At 39.6% G+C, this 21,900-nt stretch overlaps 1 protein-coding gene across 4 annotated transcripts in view; it reads right to left on the minus strand.

Moving 5' to 3' along the window:
* The window catches only part of TAF1B (TATA-box binding protein associated factor, RNA polymerase I subunit B), a 59,059-nt gene that overhangs the window by 35,851 nt on the left and 1,308 nt on the right, over positions 1 to 21,900 (minus strand). For all 4 annotated transcript variants that reach the window (XR_011377924.1, XM_030844466.3, XM_060309926.2 and 1 more), the window contains exons 2-7: positions 21,636 to 21,734; positions 18,032 to 18,119; positions 15,763 to 15,860; positions 14,031 to 14,126; positions 11,073 to 11,226; positions 5,138 to 5,294 (exon numbers count right to left, since the gene is read on the minus strand). Coding sequence is in view for 3 of the 4 variants with exons in the window: in XM_030844466.3 (XP_030700326.1) it covers positions 5,138 to 5,294; positions 11,073 to 11,226; positions 14,031 to 14,126; positions 15,763 to 15,860; positions 18,032 to 18,119; positions 21,636 to 21,734 (692 nt within the window). In the remaining variant the exon portion in view is untranslated. The remainder of the gene's footprint in view (positions 1 to 5,137; positions 5,295 to 11,072; positions 11,227 to 14,030; positions 14,127 to 15,762; positions 15,861 to 18,031; positions 18,120 to 21,635; positions 21,735 to 21,900) is intronic.

Here is a 21,900-nt window from a genome sequence, read left to right on the forward strand (position 1 = left end):
AGGGTTCCCATTTCTCCATACCCTATCCAGCATTTATTGTTTGTAGATTTTTTGATGATGGCCATTCTGACTGGTGTGAGATGATATCTCATTGTAGTTTTGATTTGCGTTTCTCTAATGATTAGTGATGTTGAGCATCCTTTCATGTGTTTGTTGGCAGTCTGTATATCTTCTTCGGAGAAATGTCTATTTAGGTCTTCTGCCCATTTTTGGATTGGGTTGTTTGTTTTTTTGATACTGAGCTGCATGAGCTGCTTGTATATTTTGGAGATTAATCCTCTGTCAGTTGCTTCATTTGCAAATATTTTCTCTCATTCTGAGGGTTGTCTTTTCGTCTTGTTTATGGTTTCCTTTGCTGTGCAAAAGCTTTTATGTTTCATTAGGTCCCATTTGTTTATTTTTGTTTTTATTTCCATTTCTCTAGGGGGTGGGTCAAAAAGGATCTTGCTGTGATGTATGTCAAAGAGTGTTCTGCCTATGTTTTCCTCTAAGAGTTTTATAGTGTCTGGCCTTACATTTAGGTCTTTAATCCATTTTTGAGTTTACTTTTGTGTATGGTGTTAGGGAGTGTGCTAATTTCATTCTTTTACATGTAGTTGTCCAGTTTTCCCAGCACCACTTATTGAAGAGGCGGTCTTTTCTCCATTGTATATTCTTCCCTCCTTTATCAAAGATAAGGTGACCATATGTGTGTGGGTTTATTTCTGAGTTTCCTATCCTGTTCCATTGATCTATATTTCTGTTTTTGTGCCTGTACCACACTGTCTTGATTACTGTAGCTTTGTAGTATAGTCTGAAGTCTGGGAGCCTGATTCCTTCAGCTCCATTTTTCTTTCTCAAGACTGCTTTGGCTATTTGGGGTCTTTTGTGTTTCCATGCAAATTGTGAATTTTTTTGTTCTAGTTCTGGGAAAAATGCTATTGGTAGTTTGATAGGGATTGCATTGAATCTGTAGATTGCTTTGGGTAGTATAATCATTTCCACAATGTTGATTCTTCCAATCCAAGAACATGGTATATCTCTCCGTCTGTTTGTATCATCTTTAATTTCTTTCATCAGTGTCTTATAGTTTTCTGCATACAGGTCTTTTGTCTCCTTAGGTAGGTTTATTCCTAGGTATTTTATTCTTTTTGTTGCAATGGTAAATGCGAGTGTTTCCTTAATTTCTCTTTCAGACTTTTCATCATTTGTGTATAGGAATGCAAGAGATTTCTGTGCATTAATTTTGTATCCTGCTACTTTATCAAATTCATTGATGAGCTCCAGTAGTTTTCTGGTAGCATCTTTAGGATTCTCTATGTATAGTATCATGTCATCTGCAAACAGTGACAGTTTTACTTCTTCTTTTCTGATTTGGATTCCTTTTCTTTTTCTTCTCTGATTGCTGTGGCTAAAACTTCCAAAACTATGTTGAATAATAGTGGTGAGAGTGGTCAACCTTGTCTTGTTCCTGATCTTAGTGGAAATGGTTTCAGTTTTTCACCACTGAGAACACTGCTGGCTGTGGGTTTGTCATATATGGCCTTTATTATGTTGAGGAAAGTTCCCTCTATGCCTACTTTCTGGAGTGTTTTTATCATAAATGGGTGTTGAATTCTGTCAAAAGCTTTTTCTGCATCGATTGAGATTATCACATGGTTTATATCCTTCAATTTGTTAATATGGTGTATCACATTGATTGATTTGCGTATAATGAAGAATCCTTGCATTCCTGGGATAAACCCCACTTGATCATGGTGTATGATCCTTTAATGAGCTGCTGGATTGTTTGCTAGTATTTTGTTGAGGATTTTTGCATCTATGGTCATCAGTGATATTGGCCTGTAGTTTTCCGTTTTTGTAACATCTTTGTCTGGGTGTGGTATCAGGGTGATGATGGCCCCATAGAATGAGTTTGGGAGTGTTCCTCCCTCTGCTGTATTTTGGAAGAGTTTGAGAAAGATAGGTGTTAGCTCTTCTCTAAATGTTTGATAGAATTCGCCTGTGAAGCCATCTGGTCCTGGGCTTTTGTTTGTTGGAAGACTTTTTTTGTTGTTGTTGTTGGAAGACTTTTAATCATAGTTTCAATTTCAGTGCTTGTGATTGGTCTGTTTATATCTTCTATTTCTTCCTGGTTCAGTCTCAGAAGGTTGTGCTTTTCTAAGAATGTGTCCATTTCTTCCAGGTTGTCCATTTCATTGGCATATAGTTGCCTGTAGTAATCTCTCACGGTGCTTTGTATTTCTGCAGTGTCAGTTGTTACTTCTCCTTTTTCATTTCTAATTGATTTGAGTCTTCTCCCTTTTTCTTGAGTCTGGCTAATGGTTTATCAATTTTGTTTACCTTCTCAAAGAACCAGCTTTTAGTTTTATTGATCTTTGCTATCATTTCCTTCATTTCTTTTTCAGTTATTTCTGATGTGAGCTTTATGATTTCTTTCCTTCTGCTAACTTTGGGTTTTGTTTGTTCTTCTTTCTCTAATTGCTTTAGGTGTAAGGTTAGGTTGTTTGAGATTTTTCTTGTTTCTTGAGGTAGGATTGTACTGCTATAAACTTCCCTCTTAGAACTGCTTTTGCTGCATCTCATAGGTTTTGAGTCATTGTGTTTTCATTGTCATTTGCTTCTAGGTATTTTTTGATTTCCTCTTTGATTTCTTCACTGATCTCTTGGTTATTTAGTAGTGTATTGTTTGGCCTCCATGTGTTTGTATGTTTTACAGTTTTTTTCCTGTAATTGATATCTCGTCTCAGAGCGCTGTGGTCAGAAAAGATACTTGATACAACTTCAGTTTTCTTAAATTTACCAAGGCTTGATTTGCAACCCGAGACATGATCTATCCTGGAGAATGTTCCATGAGCATTTGAGAAGAAAGTGTATTCTGTTGTTTTTGGAGTGAATGTCCTGTAACTATCCATTAAGTCCATCTTCTTTAATGTGTCATTTAAAGCTTGTGTTTCCTTATTTATTTTCATTGTGGATGATCTGTCCATTGGTTAAAGTCCCCTACTATGACTGTGTTACTGTCAATTTCCCCTTTTATGGCTGTTAGCATTTGCCTTATGCATTGAGGTCCTCCTATGTTGGGTACATAAGTACTTACAAATTGTTATACTTCTTCTTGGATTGATCCCTTTAACATTATGTAGTGTCCTTCTTTGTGTCTTGTAATAGTCTTTATTTTAAAGTCTATTTTGTCTGATATGAGAATTGCTACTCCAGCTTCCTTCTGATTTCCATTTGCATGGAATATCTTTTTCCACCCCCTCACTTTCAGTCTGTATGTGTCCCTAGGTCTGAAGTGGGTCTCTTGCAGACAGCATATATACGGGTCCTGTTTTTGTATCCATTCAGCCAGCCTATGTCTTTTGGTTGGAGCATATTTACATTTAAGGTAGTTATCAATATGTATGTTCCTATTACCATTTTCTTAATTGTTTTGGGTTTGTTATTGTAAGTCTTTCCCTTGTGTTTCCTGCCTAGAGACGTTCCTTTAGCATTTGTTGTAGAGCTGGTTTGGTAGTGCTGAATTCTCTTACCTTTTGCTTGTCTGTAAAGGTTTTTTGTTTTTTTTTTTTTGCAGTACGTGGGCCTCTCACTGTTGTGGCCTCTCCCGTTGTGGAGCACAGGCTCTGGATGTACAGGCTCATCGGCCATGGCTCACGGGCCTAGCCACTCCGCGGCATGTGGGATCTTCCCGGACCGGGGCACGAACCCGTGTCCCCTGCATCGGCAGGCGGACTCTCAACCACTGCGCCACCAGGAAAGCCCGTCTGTAAAGGTTTTAATTTCTCTGTCGAACCTGAATGAGATCCTTGCTGGGTAGAGTAATCTTGGTTACAGGTTTTTCCCTTTCATCGCTTTAAATATGTCCTGCCACTCCCTTCTGGCTTGCAGAGTTTCTGCTGAAAGATCAGCTGTTAACCTTATGGGGATTCCCTTGTATGTAATTTGTTGCTTTTCCCTCGCTGCTTTTAGTATTTTTTCTCTGTATTTAAGTTTTGACAGTTTGATTAATGTGTCTTGGCGTGTTTCTCCTTGGATTTATCCTGTATGGGACTCTCTGTGCTTCCTGGACATGACTGACTATTTCCTTTTCCGTATTAGGGAAGTTTTCAACTTGCATGTACTGTTAATCACATCTGAGAAAAGCCTTGTTATTTGGTTGATGTGGCCAAATTCAAAGGCACTATCCTCATTTATCAGAGGCATTTGATTTAATCAAAGGGCCTAGTGCCTATGATGATGATGAAGAAAACATAAACAACAATAACCAGCATTGAGTTCTTATTACGTGCCAGGCACTGTGTGCTTTTCATGTAGTACTAATTATTGAAAGTAGTCTCAAACCCTCTGAGGTAGATATTCTTATTAGCCTCATTTTACCAATGAAGAAACAGAGGCAGAGAGAAATTAAATAACTTACTCAAGGTCCTATAACACATAAGTGGCAGAGCCAGGATTTGAACCCAGGAGTCTGGTTCTAAATCTGTGCTCTTAAAATCACTCTACACACTAAAAAAAACTCAAATGTTATTATTCAGAACACATATTAAGCAAGGGAAAATTAACGCATTAATGATTTTGGCACATCTTCTATTTAATGAGAAATTCTTACACAGAACGCCATAATTTATTCATTAACTATAAAACGTGGCAGATTACCTTGAAAAATGTAAATGCTGACTATCTACATAACAGGTTCTTTTAATAGCTTTGTTTTTAATTTTGGCTTATAAACGCAACCTATATTTTAGCTCTTAACAATACCAATGTATGCTTTTGTGTAACTACTACTAACATTTGCCAATGTAAAGGTCATCTGTTCATCTTCTCTGTCAAAAATGAAAAACACTTAATACTACTACTCAGTTAATTAAATGTCAGTTTTCATCTTCAAAGCACTTTACTCACATTAGATAATTAATTTTCTAATACCCCATTGTAAGATAAATAGTATTATTTCCACTACATAAATAAGGAAACCACGGAGATGAATTATTAGCCCAAGGAGAATTAAATTTCAGAGTTAGAATTCAGACTGCCCAATCTTTCCCTTCCTTAATTTAAGCCTCCTTGTAAAATCCAAAATACCCAAGGTTGTCTCCTAGTGCACACAGATAGTCAGTAGAAGCATCATTATACGAGAGGCCCAGCTTACCTCAGAAGATCCGCAAGAGTGATTGTCTCCCTCTGCCAAAGCAATGACAGGTAGCAGAAAGCTAGCGTCCGTGGCACAGTCATCTTCACAATTCCCTTCTCCTTTCGCAGTGAATACTCAACTCCGTCAAGAGATCCAGAACAGACAGATGCTGTTTCTAAAAGGACAAAGGGAGATTTTTAAAAGCACAAGCAACTATTTTGGACAACAAAGAAGAAACCAGCAAAATCCAAAGAGGTATTTTAAATATCTTTAGGTTACTGATATGATCTTTACAAAGAACAATTTGGCAATAAAGAGCAATAACGATTCAGAAGAAAACTGGCCAAAAAGGTAACTGCTGGTTCTTTGTTGGGAGTCGGATGAGCTGAGAGATTCCAAGGAGGGATTTGTCTTGTTTGAATTTTTGTATAGTTAACAGGAACAATTTTTCAAATAAATAAAAGGACAAACAATTACAAAGCAAAAAATGTGTAATTCCTTTGAGTCACGCCTCAACTCACGTGTCCCCTTCTCTGAGAGGCTCTCCAAACACTAGCTACGGCAGCACCCCCTCCCACTCCCATCCTCCAGGCATCCTCCCCCACGGGGCATTATTCCATCCTCAACTCATTCATTCCACAAATACTTATCCACCTCATTCTTTGTGCCACTCTTCTACCTCTGGGGAAATGACAGTGTACAGTCTCTCATCTCTCCTAAAACCTACACACTAGTAGTGACAGACAGTAAATAAACGCCCCCCCACACACACAAAAATTTGCAGACAGTGGTTAAGCACAACACAGATGAATAGCACTGGAGCGGCATACAAAATGATGGAAGGGAAGAGACATGTGCTATTTTACACAGGTGGTCAGAGAAGCCGCTTTGGGGAAGTGACATCTGAGCAGAGACCTGAATGAAATCAGAGAATAAGTCTTAAGGATCTGGAGAGGAACACCAAGTACATTAGCAGAGTCAACCTGAAGGAACATCAAGGAAGCCAGTGTGGCGAGAGCACCACGGGTGAGGGGCAAGTGTTAAGACATGACAGGAGAGAGTAAGAAACCATATTGCTAAAGGGCTTTGTTGGTCATGATTTGTACTTTAGATTTTCTTCTAAGTACGTAAGAAGTTTCTGGAGAGTTTTAAACAGAAGAGCTACATGATCTCATTTATGGTTTTAAAAGGTTCCCCTGGCTGCTATGAAGAGTGGAGCTGGGGCGGGCACACGGGAGACCACGATTCCAGGTCGACAACGACGGGCACTTGTACTGGAGCGGCGACCCTACAGATGGTGAGATGTGGCTGGATTCTGGACATATTTTGAAAGCAGAGTCAAGAGGATTTACTGAGGGACTGGATGTGAAGAATGAGAAAAAAAGAGAAGACAAGTAGGATTCTAAGGGTTTTGGACTGAGCGACAAGAAGAATGGAGATGCCAGTCACTGAGACAGGGAAGATGGCAAAAGATCAGGTTTGACGAGAAATCAAGATATCAGAATTGCACAAGTGTAAGATTTTATTAAGCATACAAACAGAAATGTTGAGGGCAGCTGAATATAAAAAATCCTATAGTTGAGAAGATGGGCAAGAGATAGGAATTTTAGGGTTGTCAGGATATAACTGGTGTTTAAAGTAAGGAGTGAGGGTAGATTTAAAAAGCAGGATGAGGAATGACCCTGAGAAACTCCAAGTTTTCTCGGGCAAAAACTCTCCAAATTATCCCTCAAAATCCCCTTTTCTGGGCTTCCCTGGTGGCGCAGTGGTTGAGAGTCCACCTGCCGATGCAGGGGACACGGGTTCGTGCCCCGGTCCGGGAGGATCCCACATGCCATGGAGAGGCTGAGCCCGTGAGCCATGGCCGCTGAGCCTGCGCGTCCGGAGCCTGTGCTCCACGACGGGAGAGGCCACAACAGTGAGATGCCCACGTACCGCAAAAAAAAAAAAAAAAACATGCAAAGATTCAGGGTCAAGACATGTGGCAACACTGTTTATAATAAGACAAAAATTTCAAACAACCAAATGACAGGAATAGAAATGTAATTAAATAACTCCATGCAAGGGAGCAGTGCATAACAATTTACACAATGCTTTAGATCAGTGGTTTTCAAGGTGCAGACCCTGGAGCAGGTATATCAGCATCACCTGAGAACTTACTAGAGCTGCAAATTACCAAACCTACCAGTCTATGGTTTAACAAGCCCTCCAGGTGATTCTGGTGGATGCTAAAGTTTGAAGACTACAGTTTTAAAGAAATATACAAGGACACAGATTTCCATAAAATATTATGTTAAAACTTTCTATATATATTATATATATAATAACATGTAGGGACTTCCAGTTAAGATGGCAGATTGAAAACATACATTAGGCTCTGTTCTGTCCCACTTCAATTATAAAGAAATTTTCAAAAGATATAAATATGAGAAGAAATAACAAGGAAAAGGAGACAACGGTAATAAAATTTTAAAAGCCGGAAAGCAAATGGATGGCTGATTATTGCCTTAGCAGTGCTGAGAAAGCTGGATTCACAGCCAGCAGTAGGGAAAGCCAGAAAGCAATCTAATTTTCCCCTGGGGACCTCTAAGGAAAGCTCAGGAATCGATTAAACCAGGTACCCCTGGAAACTGAGTGAAGTAGGACTAATACTGGGAGGAGAGCTTGAAAGTCCGATTAAGAAGAAGTTAGGCACCCAGACTTCTCCCCAAACTCCATGCGGCCAAATGACTGCTCCCCAATCTTGCCAGAAAATTGGAAGTTTCTCCTCTAGAGACAGTAAAACAAAGGGCTCTCTGGGATAGGGCGTCAGTCACATACACAGTTGAAGTAGGGGTATCTTACTGAAAACAGGAGGATTAAGTGAACGTTTACATATTGAGTATTGAGACAACTCCTTCCTCCCCTGAGGCCTTTTTCCCACCCAGTTCCCAGAACAGGCAGGTTTACAACCTCCAAATGGAAAATCTGATCAGCTAGGGGGGAAATAAATTAAAGATGACAATGCTGAAGGTTCACTAAGAAAAGAAACCAGAGCAGAGCTGACAAGATTAATCATGGGTAGAAAGTTTCAATCAACTTTTCAATCTCCATTCTTAAACAGGACTAGCCTTCTTAGGCTTGCTAAACACTTGAAGAAATCCTCTAATATAAACAGGCAAGGCCAAAACAAATTTTCAAATCCGTGGGAAATAATATTAATATCCTCAGCAAAATAAGAAAAGATGCTCCACAAAAATGAGGGCGTGAACCAAGAGGGAAGATGAAGTGAGATCAAGGCAATAAGAAATTTAACAAGAGAGAGGTGACAGAATCCTTGGAATGGTGGTAAAGAGATCCCAGAGACAGCTGGGACACAGGTCTAGAAATACATCATTCTAGATCAGAGCAGCTCAGAAGCTCCAGAAAGTCTATTACAGAAGATGAAATTGACAGAATATCTAAGGAATTGAGAGATTTTCAGAACTGAGGGGAAGTGTGGAGATACATTAGTAACAAATTATGGATTAGTAATAAATAAATAGAAAACTAAACAAATAACAAGACAATTATCAACTCTGGAAAAACCAAAAGATATACAGAAAAAGTAATCATAGTAAGCTATGTGGTTCAGTTCTGACTAGCATTTATACACTTACAATTTAAGCACCAAAAACTGATCCAGTAAAAAATTATATTGGAAAGATAGAGAATGAGAAATTCATAATTGTGTGTTGGTAACTACATGGGGAGGGGGGCAGTGAAGGATAAGTGAAAGAGCTAAGGCTTCATCTTCCATAGTGGGAATTTAATCGCTAATGTCCAAAACCGGAAATCAAGATGTAGTACTAGAAGCGTGCGATAGGGATACGCAGGTTGCAAAAGAGTTGAAAATGAATGCCTCTTGGAAACAGGACATTTCGGGGAGACAATGGACTGCAATTTATTTTTATTTGTTATTTTTGTAATTTATTATAACAAGTCATAAATTTATTTGAATTAACATGCATGTAGAATTCTGATTAAAAAAATTTAAAGAATGATGAAATAGCTCACATTTTTGCAAAACAAAATAATAAAACTCTTTCCCTTTCTCTCTATATATACATGAATAAAAAACCTGAGCTACGACGAAGTGAGAGAGTGGCATGGACATATATACACTACCAAATATAAAATGGATGGCTAGTGGGAAGCAGCTGCATAGCACAGGGAGATCAGCTCGGTGCTTTGTGACCACCTAGAGGGGTGGGATAGAGAGGATAGGAGGGAGGCTCAAGAGGGAGGGGATATGGGGACATATGTATACTTATAGCTGATTCACTTTGTTGCACAACAGAAACTAACACAACATTGTAAAGCAATTATACTCCAATTAACAAAAACAAAAAAACCTTTTGGAGTATAGTAGAATTCAGTGGCAGTGGTTACTCTGGGGTGATACAATAACTGGTGATTTTATTTTCTTTATGAATATCTGCATTTCTTTGGCCGCACCGCACAGCTTGTGGGATCTTAGTGCCCCGACCAGGAATTGAACCTGGGCCCCGGCAGTGAAATCCTAACCACTGGACCGCCAGGGAATTCCCATGAATACCTCCATTTTATAGTTTTGTAATAAGAGTTGTCTGAATAGTTACACTTAATGTAAAAATGAAAATAAGGCTCTAAGGATCACCATTTACTAAAAAACAAACATGCAAACAAAAACCCCTAACATAGGTAAATAATCACGATGCTTTCTTTAGAAGGCTTGGATGGGGGTACTTTCCTGGTGGTCCAGTGGGTAGGACTCTGCACGCCCAATGCAGGGGGCCTGGGTTTGATCCCCGGTCAGGGAACCAGATCCTGCATGCATGCCACAACTGAGAGTCTGCATGCCGCAACGAAGATTCTGTGTGCTGCAACTAAGACCCAGCACAGCCAAAATAAACAAAGAAACCAAATAAATAAATATATTTTAAAAAAATAAATAAAAGGCTTGGATGGTTTAGAGTCGTAGTCCTCTGGGACTATCTGAGCCAGGCTTGCCTGAAAGCATGGAGAAGGAAACTCCAGAGACTCCATGCAGCCCAATTGTCCTAGGATTCTAACTTCTTTGGACACAAAATGTAACTTAACTGATATCTGTGTCATTGTGCAGTCCAACAAGAAATGTAGATATGCTGAAGAAAACAAAACAAAACAAAACAAAACCAATGAGGATATGCTGATAATAGGAATTTTTAATCTTTGGAGGGCTAGGGGCTTGCAAATAAGCACTCCACACTTCTGAAGTGTTTTGCTGAAAATGTTATATAACCATGCTTAATGCAGATTTCAACAATCCCTAACACCAGAGGTTTGGGAAGCTCTCTCTCAAAGAACTCTATCAGCACACATCAAGATTCTAGCAATCTATAATAAATTCTTGGTCTGTTCTTTGAGCTCTGTTTTCCATCACTTTTTCTTTTTTAAAGGAGTGTGGAAACTAATATGAATAAATGCTTTCAGGAGGTCTATATCTGTAACCTTAAATATATTCCTCATCTACTTTAAATTATGGAATTAAATCAGAAGGTAAGACACATGTATACACACACATAATATGGTACGTTTTATTCAGCCTGCTATGCTGAGAAATTGGGCGACTTATCTTTGACTCTTGTCTGTCTTACCTTATGGCTAAGTTCTGCCATTTCTCTGCTGCAACTTTTCTCTGAAAATTCTGAGCCCACACCTATCCTTACGGAGCTAGCATCCTTTGTGGATCTACTTACTGTTTAGCTCCCTTTAAAAATCACACCAAAAAACTCACGTAGAAACGATGTACCTTTTTAAAAATCGCACTAAGATTTCATTTAGTTTACCTTTCTCCTTGCCATATGATTCAACAAGTCATTCTTCCTTGCTAGGCCAAGTTTCCCTCCTTGGCATATGAAGAGATTAGACTACTTTTAAGATGCATTGCCAGCTAGTTTGATTCTCATCTTACCTGATTGTGATGCTTTGATGATGGGGAAAGGCTTTTGAGTGTGGACATCAGGCTGAGATTCTGCTCCACTTTCAACAAAAGAAGGACAGCTCAGGTCACTCAGCAGCTCAGGCTCACTGTCCCAGTCTGAATGACTTGGATTATCTTCTAATACCTATTTTGTAAAATGTATAAATTATGATTTTACAGGAATTTACAACATAATTAATTTCCACAAACGTCAACAATTCCTGAGCATCACAAACACCAGAAAAGGACCCCTCTAGAGACCTGCAGCCGTCCGCCCAGTCCCCGCGACTGGAAGAGCCCGACTTCCGCACGTGCTCCCCAGCACCTCCCGGCAACGCTTCTTGGAGAAGGGCTTCAGTCAAGCGTGAGCAAGGAAACAGGCAGACATGTCAAGCCTCCTTCTCTCTGTAACTAACACCTCTCTTGCAGCTCTAGTATCAACACCAATAAAAACATCAAGTGTCAATAATGACTCCAGGCACACTAAGGCTTGACAAGGATATACTACCTCTTACCCTTGTTTAATTTTTCACACATGTATTGTTGGAATGGTGGTCAGAGTGTCCCTAAGAAAAGTCAGCGGGCTGGCTACCTAAAGGCCTCACTGACTGACATTACCTTGGGGAACTGATCACAGTCAAAAAGCCATGCTCTCAACCACGCAGGCCAAGAAACTTGATCTTATTATGAAGAGATAAAGCTCATGTTAAAGAAAACCACAAGAGAATGAGACAAAAAAAATCAGGGACAGGATAATGCTTGCGTGTTCTGTCAAGCACATCCCCTCCGACAGGCGAGCCCACGAGGGGCCAGGCAACCATAAAGCTGGCTGATAAGCGGAGACTCTGAGAAAACCGAAGCAATCCTGAGGAAACGTTCACAGGCTCCCGCAGGCAACCGTCTGCCGGCAGCTCCACCACGCGCTCTGCCCTCCATCGGATTCTTCTGGAGTGCTCTCCACGCTCCCCTCTAAAGCCAGTGTCTCCCTTTGTGCACTCGATCCCACCCACCTTCTACTCAAAGGTTAGCACTCGCTTCTATTCGTTCTCCATCAAGAATTTCTTCTTTCTCCTGTATCGTTCCTATCAGTGCACCATCATGAATTCCACTTGAAGAAAAAAATTCCCCTTGACTCCAGCTACAAGGCGATTTCTCTGTACTTCTTCGCAGCAAAGTGCCCAGAGAGAGCTGTCCAGACTCGCTGGCTCCAATTCCTCTCCTCTCCGTCCCCCATTCCAGGCGGAGTTTTGATCCCACTGCTCCGCTCTTCGACTGTCAGCCCTCTCCCTTCCTGAGCTGGAGGCAGCATTTCTCCCAGTGGATCACTCCCCTCCTCTTGAAACACTCTGTCCCTTGGTTTCTAGAATGCCCCCTTCACTCCCTAGGCTTTCCTCCCACCTCACCAGTGGCTCCTCAGGCTTCTTTGCTGATTCCTCCCTCTTTTATCCCAGACACCTTAACCCTAGCGTTGCCCAGAGCTCAGTTCTTGGTCCTCTTCTCTGTCTTCACTCCTCAGGGATGTCATCTGGTCTTGTGGTTTTAAATACCATTCACTACATATATTGCTTTCAATTCTAAAATGCACTCCCATGTCTCCGCATTCTAACATCCCTGAAATCAGGATGTGTCTTACAATCAGAGGCATGTCATGATTTAATCTGCAGCATTATCTTTTCTTGGAAGTACTTAAAATAATGGTGCATCTTACAAACAATGGCATTTTAGTTTTGATTATAGTGTAAGCTGCCAGCTTCTAAATTTACATCTCCAGCCCAGACCTCTCCTCTGAGCTGAAGATCTGCATATCTGAGGACGTGACATTTCCTTTTGGATGTCCAAAAGCTGTCTCAAATTTATGCCCAAAACTGAACTATCATTATTCCTGCTCCACCTGCTACTTCTTTTCTTTTTTATTTATTTTATTTTGGCTGCATTGGGCCTTCGTTGCTGTGCGCGGGCTTTCTCTAGTTGCAGCGAGTGGGGGCCCCTCCTCGTTGCGGTGCACGGGCCTCTCGTTGTGGTGACCTCTCTCGTTGCGGAGCACGGGCCCTAGGCGGGCAGGCTTCAGCAGTTGCGGCACGCAGGCTCAGTAGTTGTGGCTCGCGGGCTCTAGAGCACAGGCTCAGCAGCTGTGGCACACGGGCTTAGTTGCTCCACGGCATGTGGGATATTCCCGGACCAGGGCTTGAACCCATGACCCCTGCACTGGCAGGCGGATTCTTAACCACTGTGCCACCAGGGAAGCCCCCACCTGCTATTTCTAAACTTCTTGTTCTTAGGACCTATTTCTTTCACTGCTGGGTCACTAAATACTGCATGTGGAAACTACGAGACCCCAACCAAAGAAGGAAACACTGGGCCAAGTTTCTAAGCTCTTAACAAAAGTCTGTCAAATAGGTTCAGAATCTCTTCCCAGCCCTGGAGAGTAAGTATCACACATAAAACACATCAAAGCTTACCAAACCCACGTTTCTCAGCAGTGGAATCCGCCCCTACCCCAAATAAAATGATCCATGGCACACTTACAAAGCACTAATAGCAAACTGCTAAAAATCTAACTGCTTTGACGGATGGGGGTGGGTGGTGAAACACCCAGATGATAACTGAGCTGAATCTTGAAACACCAAGTAAAGGAAGTAGGTGTTCCAAGCAGCAAGAATAATATACGCAAAAAAGCTTTTAATAGCACAACGGTAGAAATTCCTTAAGCTTCTGTTTAGAAACTTAACCACAAATTTCTTTGTTTTCAACTGGCCAAATAAGACATCAATGTCTTATTTGGGGTCAGTGTCTAGATCAGTGACCCTGTCCTTCTGGACTGTAAAGGAAACCTCTTCACTGAAAACCCTCTGACAAGCAACATAAACCCAGGTAAGGCTGAACCTCATCTTCATCTCTACCCTTCACTAGACATGTTTTCTGGTCCCACTTTTCAGATTTGTGACTTACCGTAGTTTTCCTTCTACTGGTATAAACTGGGTTTTTACAATATGCCTGCTTGCTCTTCTGAAGGTAGCGCTTCCAAAAATTATGTAAAACTTCATTCTAAGGTAGAAGGGAAACGAGTGGTGCTTCAGGTTATGATGAGAAATACACCGGCGCACCCACACCACAGACTCGCTGCTCTCCTGTGCTTTACACGCTGCTTCCATCTACATGTATTCTTACCTTTCTTACCTAAATTTCCTTAAGAAGAATGATCATTTCAATGTCAGGTATACGGGAAGCACGGAATAAATTCTTCTTAATCTTAGATTTTAGCTCCTTATGGTCCCCTAGTTGAATCCCTTCCTTTGACAAGTTAAGCAAATTAAGATTCAGAGAAAGAAAGTAACTTACATGTGACTACACTTCCAGTTAGGGGCAAAGCTGCTACTGGGTCCAGTGACCTATTGACACCCCTCCCTCTTACTGCCCCCACCCTCGCCCAAGTGAAAGTAAAACAAAACAAACAAACAAAACAATTTTTCCATTTATTCATCACCTACCTGCTAGGTACAAGGCATCCATAAGCTTTAACACAATCCTGCAAGATAGCTACTATCTCTTATTTTACCACTGAAGAAACTGAGTAACTTTGCCAAAATGACCTAGCCAATAAGTAGAAAGGCCATGAATGGGATTTGGAGTCGGTCCTGATTCCAGAGCCTGTGTTCTGGCTGTGCCATTTAACTGGTCAGGTCTAAACAGTTATACTCATGGGTTAATTTCAGAGAAACTGTTTTCAGGATTAATCCCGATGAAGCAGATAGAAGGCTACACAGGTATAAACCCTACTGAAGCTAGTTGGTGTAACTAATAGAAACCACTTATTGAAAAACACTTATACACAGGATGACTGCAAGGAGAAACCAGATTCACAAAGCCCAGACTACCAGTAATCTTACCTGACGCAGTGACTGTCATGGGTAAGGCTCAGAGTCCACTTAGGCCATGCACTGGCCTACGGGTCATCCTGCCAGCCTGCCGCAGACACTGGTTTGAACAGCAAAGGCTGCTTTACGAATCTCTTCTTGGTGACTTCAGGAGACACTGACCTTTCTCCCTTTTCTTTTTGCTCTTATTTTCATTTATGAGCATACTGCTATATACTGTCGTGTTTACTCACGCCACATATGCATGAAACCCTCTCTCCAGCTACGCTGAATCCAGCAGCATCACTGTCATCTGGAAACGTGTTAGAACTGCAAATTCTTGGGCCCTACTCCAGACCTACTTAATCAGAAACTCTGGAATGAGGTCAAGCGATCTGTGTTTTAACAAGCCTTTTAGGTGATTCTGATACACACACACTCAAGTTTAAAAACCACTGGTTTAATGTATTTTGCTCTCAAATTGTGAATACTGCATACGACACCCCCTAGGAAATTAAAAAGCACACTAACACATAAAAGGCACCAATAAGTGGGCAAAGTTATTTGTTTTACTTTAACCCAGTGTTTCCTAAATACCTGAAGACTAAAACCTTATTTTCTTTTGGACGTATTACTTATTTCTATCCTGTAGAACACACTTTAGGAATTGCTGGTCTAGTAAAAGGATTAAAGCAAAATCATCAGAAAAATGATTCTTTCTAGTAGGCCTAATGTTATTACTGATAGCCCTCCTTAGTATCACTCTAAGTCTACTGTTCTTCAAACAACAAAATGTAAAGCTAACATCTAGGCACAAATGGACTTACCTTTAACTCTGGGCCTACTCCAAGGATCTGTAAGGCTTTTGCTTGTTGATAAAGTATGTGCTGAAAACCTTCGCACACATACCAATCCCAGCCTTTCTCTAAATGACAAATGACAGGTTTCAGATATTTGCATTCCCAACTTACTAAATGCAATGCTGCTACATAGTTACAATTGTGTTTTATACACTTCAACCGGAATTTTTTCATACCCCTGAGTAGAGTTTCCATTCTTATACTCTCTTGCTTCCCATCTGGCAAATCTGTACATAAATGCTAAAGCTAAACAACATTTTTATAATTTATCAGATTTTAAATATTTTAAATTATCTATAGTTTTTCTGAAATGTTAATGTTCAGAGACAGAAAAATGAACAGTCACCACATTAAAAAAATGAAATAAGTTTTATAAATGTATACTGTACTGAACAATGGCCAGCAGAATCCTAAATGAAAGGACACTCAGCCACTGCTTGTATGACTCCTCTGTTCCAACTCACATGGAAAGGGAACAATGAGTATTTGGAGAATGAACGAACAGAAGTGAAGATGTGAAGCTCCAAGATCGCAGGAAAGGGCAATAAGAATATACAAAGAAAATAAACTGCTCAACGGCATTCTCCTTTTCTCAAGATGGTTCTAGGTTCCTGGGTGAAACTGAAAGCAAGGAAGCTAAGATTTATTGAGCTCAGCCTAGTTACCAGGTATTTTAAGTAGGTTACTTTCTTCCAACCTCAAAACAACCTTAAGAGATTGTGACGAGAACTGCCACTGCAATGGACAAAGCTACATGTTTAAATAAAACTACCAGTTGAAGAGAATGTTAAAATCTGTTAAGACCCTTATGTTTTACCCCTCCCTACTGGACAAATACTGTAACTCTTTGAAAAATATGTTATGAGCGCACAGCTTCTGAAGTCTGTTACCATGACTCCAAGAGGTTCTCTCCCCTCAGAATGTCACAGGACTCCTATGCCCTTCCCTTACCTCAAATGTCACAAGGCCTTCCCACCCCTGCTGACTAATGGACTTTCTGGAAAGGGTCTTAGCTTGTATAGGAGTAAAATAGGAAGCCTGTAATTTTGACGCTTTCCAAAGGTCAGGGAGTTTAAACTCTCCAAGCTCTATCCATGTGTGCTCTCTCCTTCCTGCACACTGCTCTGACAAACTGATAAAGTCGTATTTTAAATTCTCAGTCTGGGTTCCTATTCTATATAATAAATGGTATTACATCCTCACTTTACAGATGAAGAAGCAACTAAGGACAAAGAGGTTGAATATAAGACTCAACATTTAATTTGAAGCACCTGACGTTCCTTCAGCAATTTAAGTTTAAAATATACAATTTTAACTATTAGATAGGTCAAGTCCAAATTAATCAGGTTTTACTCTAAAAAATTTAATTAAAATTAATCAGGTTTAACCTAATAAAAATAGTCACTACTAAAGGTTAAACAGGAACATGAGTTGGCATTTTGGCAGTCTCTCTGTTATTCATCTAAGAACAGCAATGTATTTCATATAGATACTTCATTAACATTTATATATATAATGTATTTCATGTGTGTATCCTTAAAGCTACCTCAGATAGAAGAGTCCACCATTACCATTAGCCTAGTTGCAAACCTGAGAATCTGGCCCTAGGCAATTAGTCACAGAAATAAAAAGCATCAGCTAAACTTAACCTCAGATTCTTCTCAATAATGGTTAATTATTATGTACTCACTGGATTAATGAAATAGAGTACTTTTCAAAGCACACCCATGCTGAGCTTATTTTAAGGGAAAATAATTTTCCCTATTTTAAAAGGGTGTGTTCAAAATTCAGTGTGAGAAATGGATTTCTGAAAGCTGAATATCATGTTTAACTTGCCTAACCTGACAACTCCACAGCTGATTCATTTCAGAAAATAAGCATTTTTCTTTAAAAGCACAGAAAATCATATAATAGATAACAGATATAAAACAGAAAAACATACACCAACACACAAAAAGAAATATGCTACATTTGCTAAGATTATTTTTGGCATAATAGTTGCTCCACTGGAAAATCAAGTCATTAACAATAAGCAGAATAAAAAATGGACATGTTTTAAGACATCTGCTTCCAATTTTACCATCAACAATTATCCACTCTAATTCTACTTTGGATTACCTGCTTAAAATTCTGGCAACTTCTTTAGAATCTATTTAAAATTCCATTCCACATCCCCAAATCATGAAAGTGAAAACATGATTGAAAAATGCTAAGCACATATGAAGAAAGAGCTTACCAAGTTTTCGTTTTCTTTTAAGTCCCCGGTTGATGGCTTGTATTTTAGTATTAGGAATAGCCCCAGTGTTTATAACTTCCCTAGATCTCTGCAGGAAATAGAAGCAGACCATTAAAAAGACCATAAAAAGATAGTTTTACATCTCCTTAACTATACTGCCAAGCATGCTCTGGGATGTATAATGAACCAGATTGTGAGTGCCAGGACCAATGATGGTAATATTTTGGGAAAATTAGATAAAGTGTAACGTTCTGGTTAGCCTTTATATTGCTTTTTTTTTTTGCGGTACGCGGGCCTCTCACTGTTGTGGCCTCTCCCGTTGCAGAGCACAGGCTCCGGACGCGCAGGCTCAGCGGCCATGGCTCACGGGCCCAGCCACTCCGCGGTACGTGGGATCTTCCTGGACCGTGGCACGAACCCGTGTCCCCTGCACTGGCAGGCGGACTCTCAACCACTGCACCACCAGGGAAGCCCTATATTGCTTTCTGATTCAAAATTTCTCAGTACCTAAAACTGTGCCAGGAACACAGTAAACACTAAATAAATGTATGTCAAATGAATAAAGTTTTATTTTAAATTGATCTTTAAATGTCTGAAACCAATCATAAAGTCAAATTTATTCACTTTTTTCTCTATCCAAAACATACTTTGAAATTAAAATAACTTCTGTATTCACTGTAGTCAGCAATGCCTAAGCTACATACAGATTAGTTTCATCCTACTTTTCTATGTGTTTGAATAATACTCTAAAACAGCTTTATTTATGAAATTATAAAAGTGCTAATTTTATTCTTAATCAAACCTATAGGATTTTAGAATGACTAAATGCTGAGTACAGTTCATCCCAAAGTCTTCAATTCTAAGTTCTCTCAAGGGCTGGTATCTAAGATTCTGGTTCTCTCACAACCAAAATATAAAAGAATTAGGTCTAAATGATGGGGAAAAGGTGAAGATTTTTAACCAACAGGGAACATTTATATATTTGTCCAAATTTAGAGATTTGGAATGAAATTTATCTTCAACTTTCATTAAGAACAAAAGAAATGTCTCTAACAGGATTTTTGGAATACATCCTCTCTTGTTAAAGAAACCACATTCAAAGCAGTTCTGGTGGACTGGGTTGGCCACACTGAGAAAATAAGACATGTCAGAATACACACCAAAGCAGTTACCCAGCAAAAACAGGTAAAACCTATAAACAGTAGGCAAGAAAAAAAAAAAAGGGCTTAAAATCTGGATTAGACAAAATGTGAAATAACTAAAAGCTAGAAAAAGCTACGTATACAAACTGAAGCTGTAACTAATTAAATTACTGAATAGTTATATTGTGGAATATTTATACAGTCAATTAACACATCCACAAATGTTTAGAATAACACAGGACAATATTTATTAAGACAGAAGATTCAGTGGTACTCACCCACATCCCCTTTCCCTTCTCATACACAGAAAAAAAGAAAAGAAGACTAAATGGAAGCTATGAAAAGAAATGTTGTATGTTGAGATCACTGGTAATTTTAGCTTTCATCTTCATAATTTCTAAATTTTCTACAATAAATCTGCTCTTATGATCATAAAAATCTATTAAACTCACACAATTCTAGCATACACCTTTATTAAATACCCACAAAATACTTCCGAGAATGTCTATAATATAAATTGGCCGGATTTAAGACCTGAAAATTTTTTTCCTGTATAAAATCAATCAAGATAACATTCTAATTCCTTTATCAATTCAGAAGGCCTTCTTCCAGACAGTGGAGTATCTAAAACATGAGAATTATATACAGAGTAAGTTGAAGGGCAATGAAAGGAGCAGAAAAACAGGGGAAGTTGTGCCACAGCCTCCACTCTTTGCAGGTGCAAACCACCATCTCGTCGGTCGTTCCCCACCCACTGGATTTCCACACCGACACGACACACCCCCGCTCTCCAGGAAGGACTGATTGTGTCACACTCTATATGAAGACAATAAAGCCAAGAGAAGCCACTTAAGTTGTGCAACACAGAGCTCTGCCTATCACATGGGAGGCATTGAGACAGGTTCTGCGTCTGTTTAAAGATGGTGCCCACCCTCAAGAATGCTACATTCTTGACAAGTTATTCCATACAGGCTGATATCTTTCAAATGTGGAAACAGTGGCATTAGGGGCTTTCAAGTTAAAAAACGACTGCAGCAGATTTTATCAGACAGAAACAAACAGAAACATTATCAAAGACAGAAATAAAAGAAAGCAATTAGTTAAGGTAGTTTAATTTCTCCAAAGATAGTATATGCTGACTTCATCTGCTAACGATAAACAGCCCATTTAGACACATCTTCCTTCACCATGTTTGCATCTGCACTGCTGGCACAAAAGCAAAAACTATTAATGCCTCATATACATCAAAGCAAACTGCACATATTTAAAGCGTTCAAGTTGACGTGTGAGTATATCCACGAGACCATCACCACAAACAAGGTAATGAACATATCCATCACATCAACAATTTCATCGAGTACATATCTCCTTCTTTTTTTTTTTAGTACATATCTTCTTAATACTCTGTGTGACCAAATGGGAAGCAGACTGAAGAACAAAGACTGTCTCAAGGAAAAGCTCTTGGGTGATTGAGTTGCAAGCGACATTAACCACTTTTCTCAAGAAAACTATTTTTTACTTCATACATTTTGTCCAGGCTTTTAGTTGTTTAAGGTGGGCTCCTGTTACTTCATCCTGGCCAGAAGAAGTTCACACAGTTACTTATATTTGTCCCAAATTTACCTTTCTTATATAGGCCTATACGGCAAAGGTAGTATATCTGTTCCTTCCTGGCTCTGTAGACTTTGAGCAAATCCTTTTCCAGAGAGCAGAGTCCTGGCATGTTTAGCCTGTCCCAGAGGACCTAGCACTCCCAGTGTGAAGGGAGCCTCATTTACCAAGGTTCCACAGGACAGTAGGCCAACCTCTACCTTAAGAGACAGGTGTGGTGGAATAAAATGACCACTGACGTTGGAAGCCTGAGGTTCAAGTCCTGGCTCAGCACTCTATCCATGTGACTGTGGCAAACTCACTCAACTGATGAGCCTTACTTGCCCCATCTACAGATAGGTGTAATAGTATACACATCTCACGGGTTGTTATGAGGGGATGAATTAATGGATGAGAAAACACTCTGTAATGTGTAAGGCACTGTACAAAGATATAATGACGATGAAGCACATTTCTCATACTCCCAACAGTCTTTCTAACATTCTGTCTTCCAAACCTCTAAGCTACCACAATACATTAAAAACTCTTAAATAAGTGGTAACTAATAAAAATAAATGCATCATCTTGTAAGTGCAATTTTAATTATTTCCCCTTATATACATACCACACAGTCTGAATCAGGAAAACATTTATATATGTGGCCCAACATAATTTCAAAAGCTCATCCTAAATCTACCTTACAAAGTCTTCAACCCTTGTGTAAGCATTTGAGGACCGCTTACATTTTTCATATTTGGACATTGCCTGAGTAATAAAAATAGATCAGTTTTGGGGGGACCTATGCCACATGTTAGGCTGAAACTGCAACTTTTAAAGCACAAGCAAATTCATAAATGAGGTCTGTTACTTACTTCTGTAACATTGTGGCAAGAAGTGCAATAATATTTGCCTTCATCAGTGAGACCCCAAGAGACAGCAGCACACTGAGAACAACGGTCTTTGAACTCTTTCTGTAGGAGAAAAGGAAAACCACATTCAATACATTGTACCTAAACGCTGCAGTTCTACTTAGAGGGTTCCCTACAATTTTACTCTATAAATAAAGAATCACTGAGAATAGAAAATATACCAGAGGGATTATCTATAAACAAGAAGAACAGTTCAGTCTGAGCCATC

Source organism: Globicephala melas, chromosome 12 (genome assembly GCF_963455315.2).
Source record: "Globicephala melas chromosome 12, mGloMel1.2, whole genome shotgun sequence".
Classification (NCBI taxonomy): Eukaryota; Metazoa; Chordata; class Mammalia; order Artiodactyla; family Delphinidae; genus Globicephala; species Globicephala melas.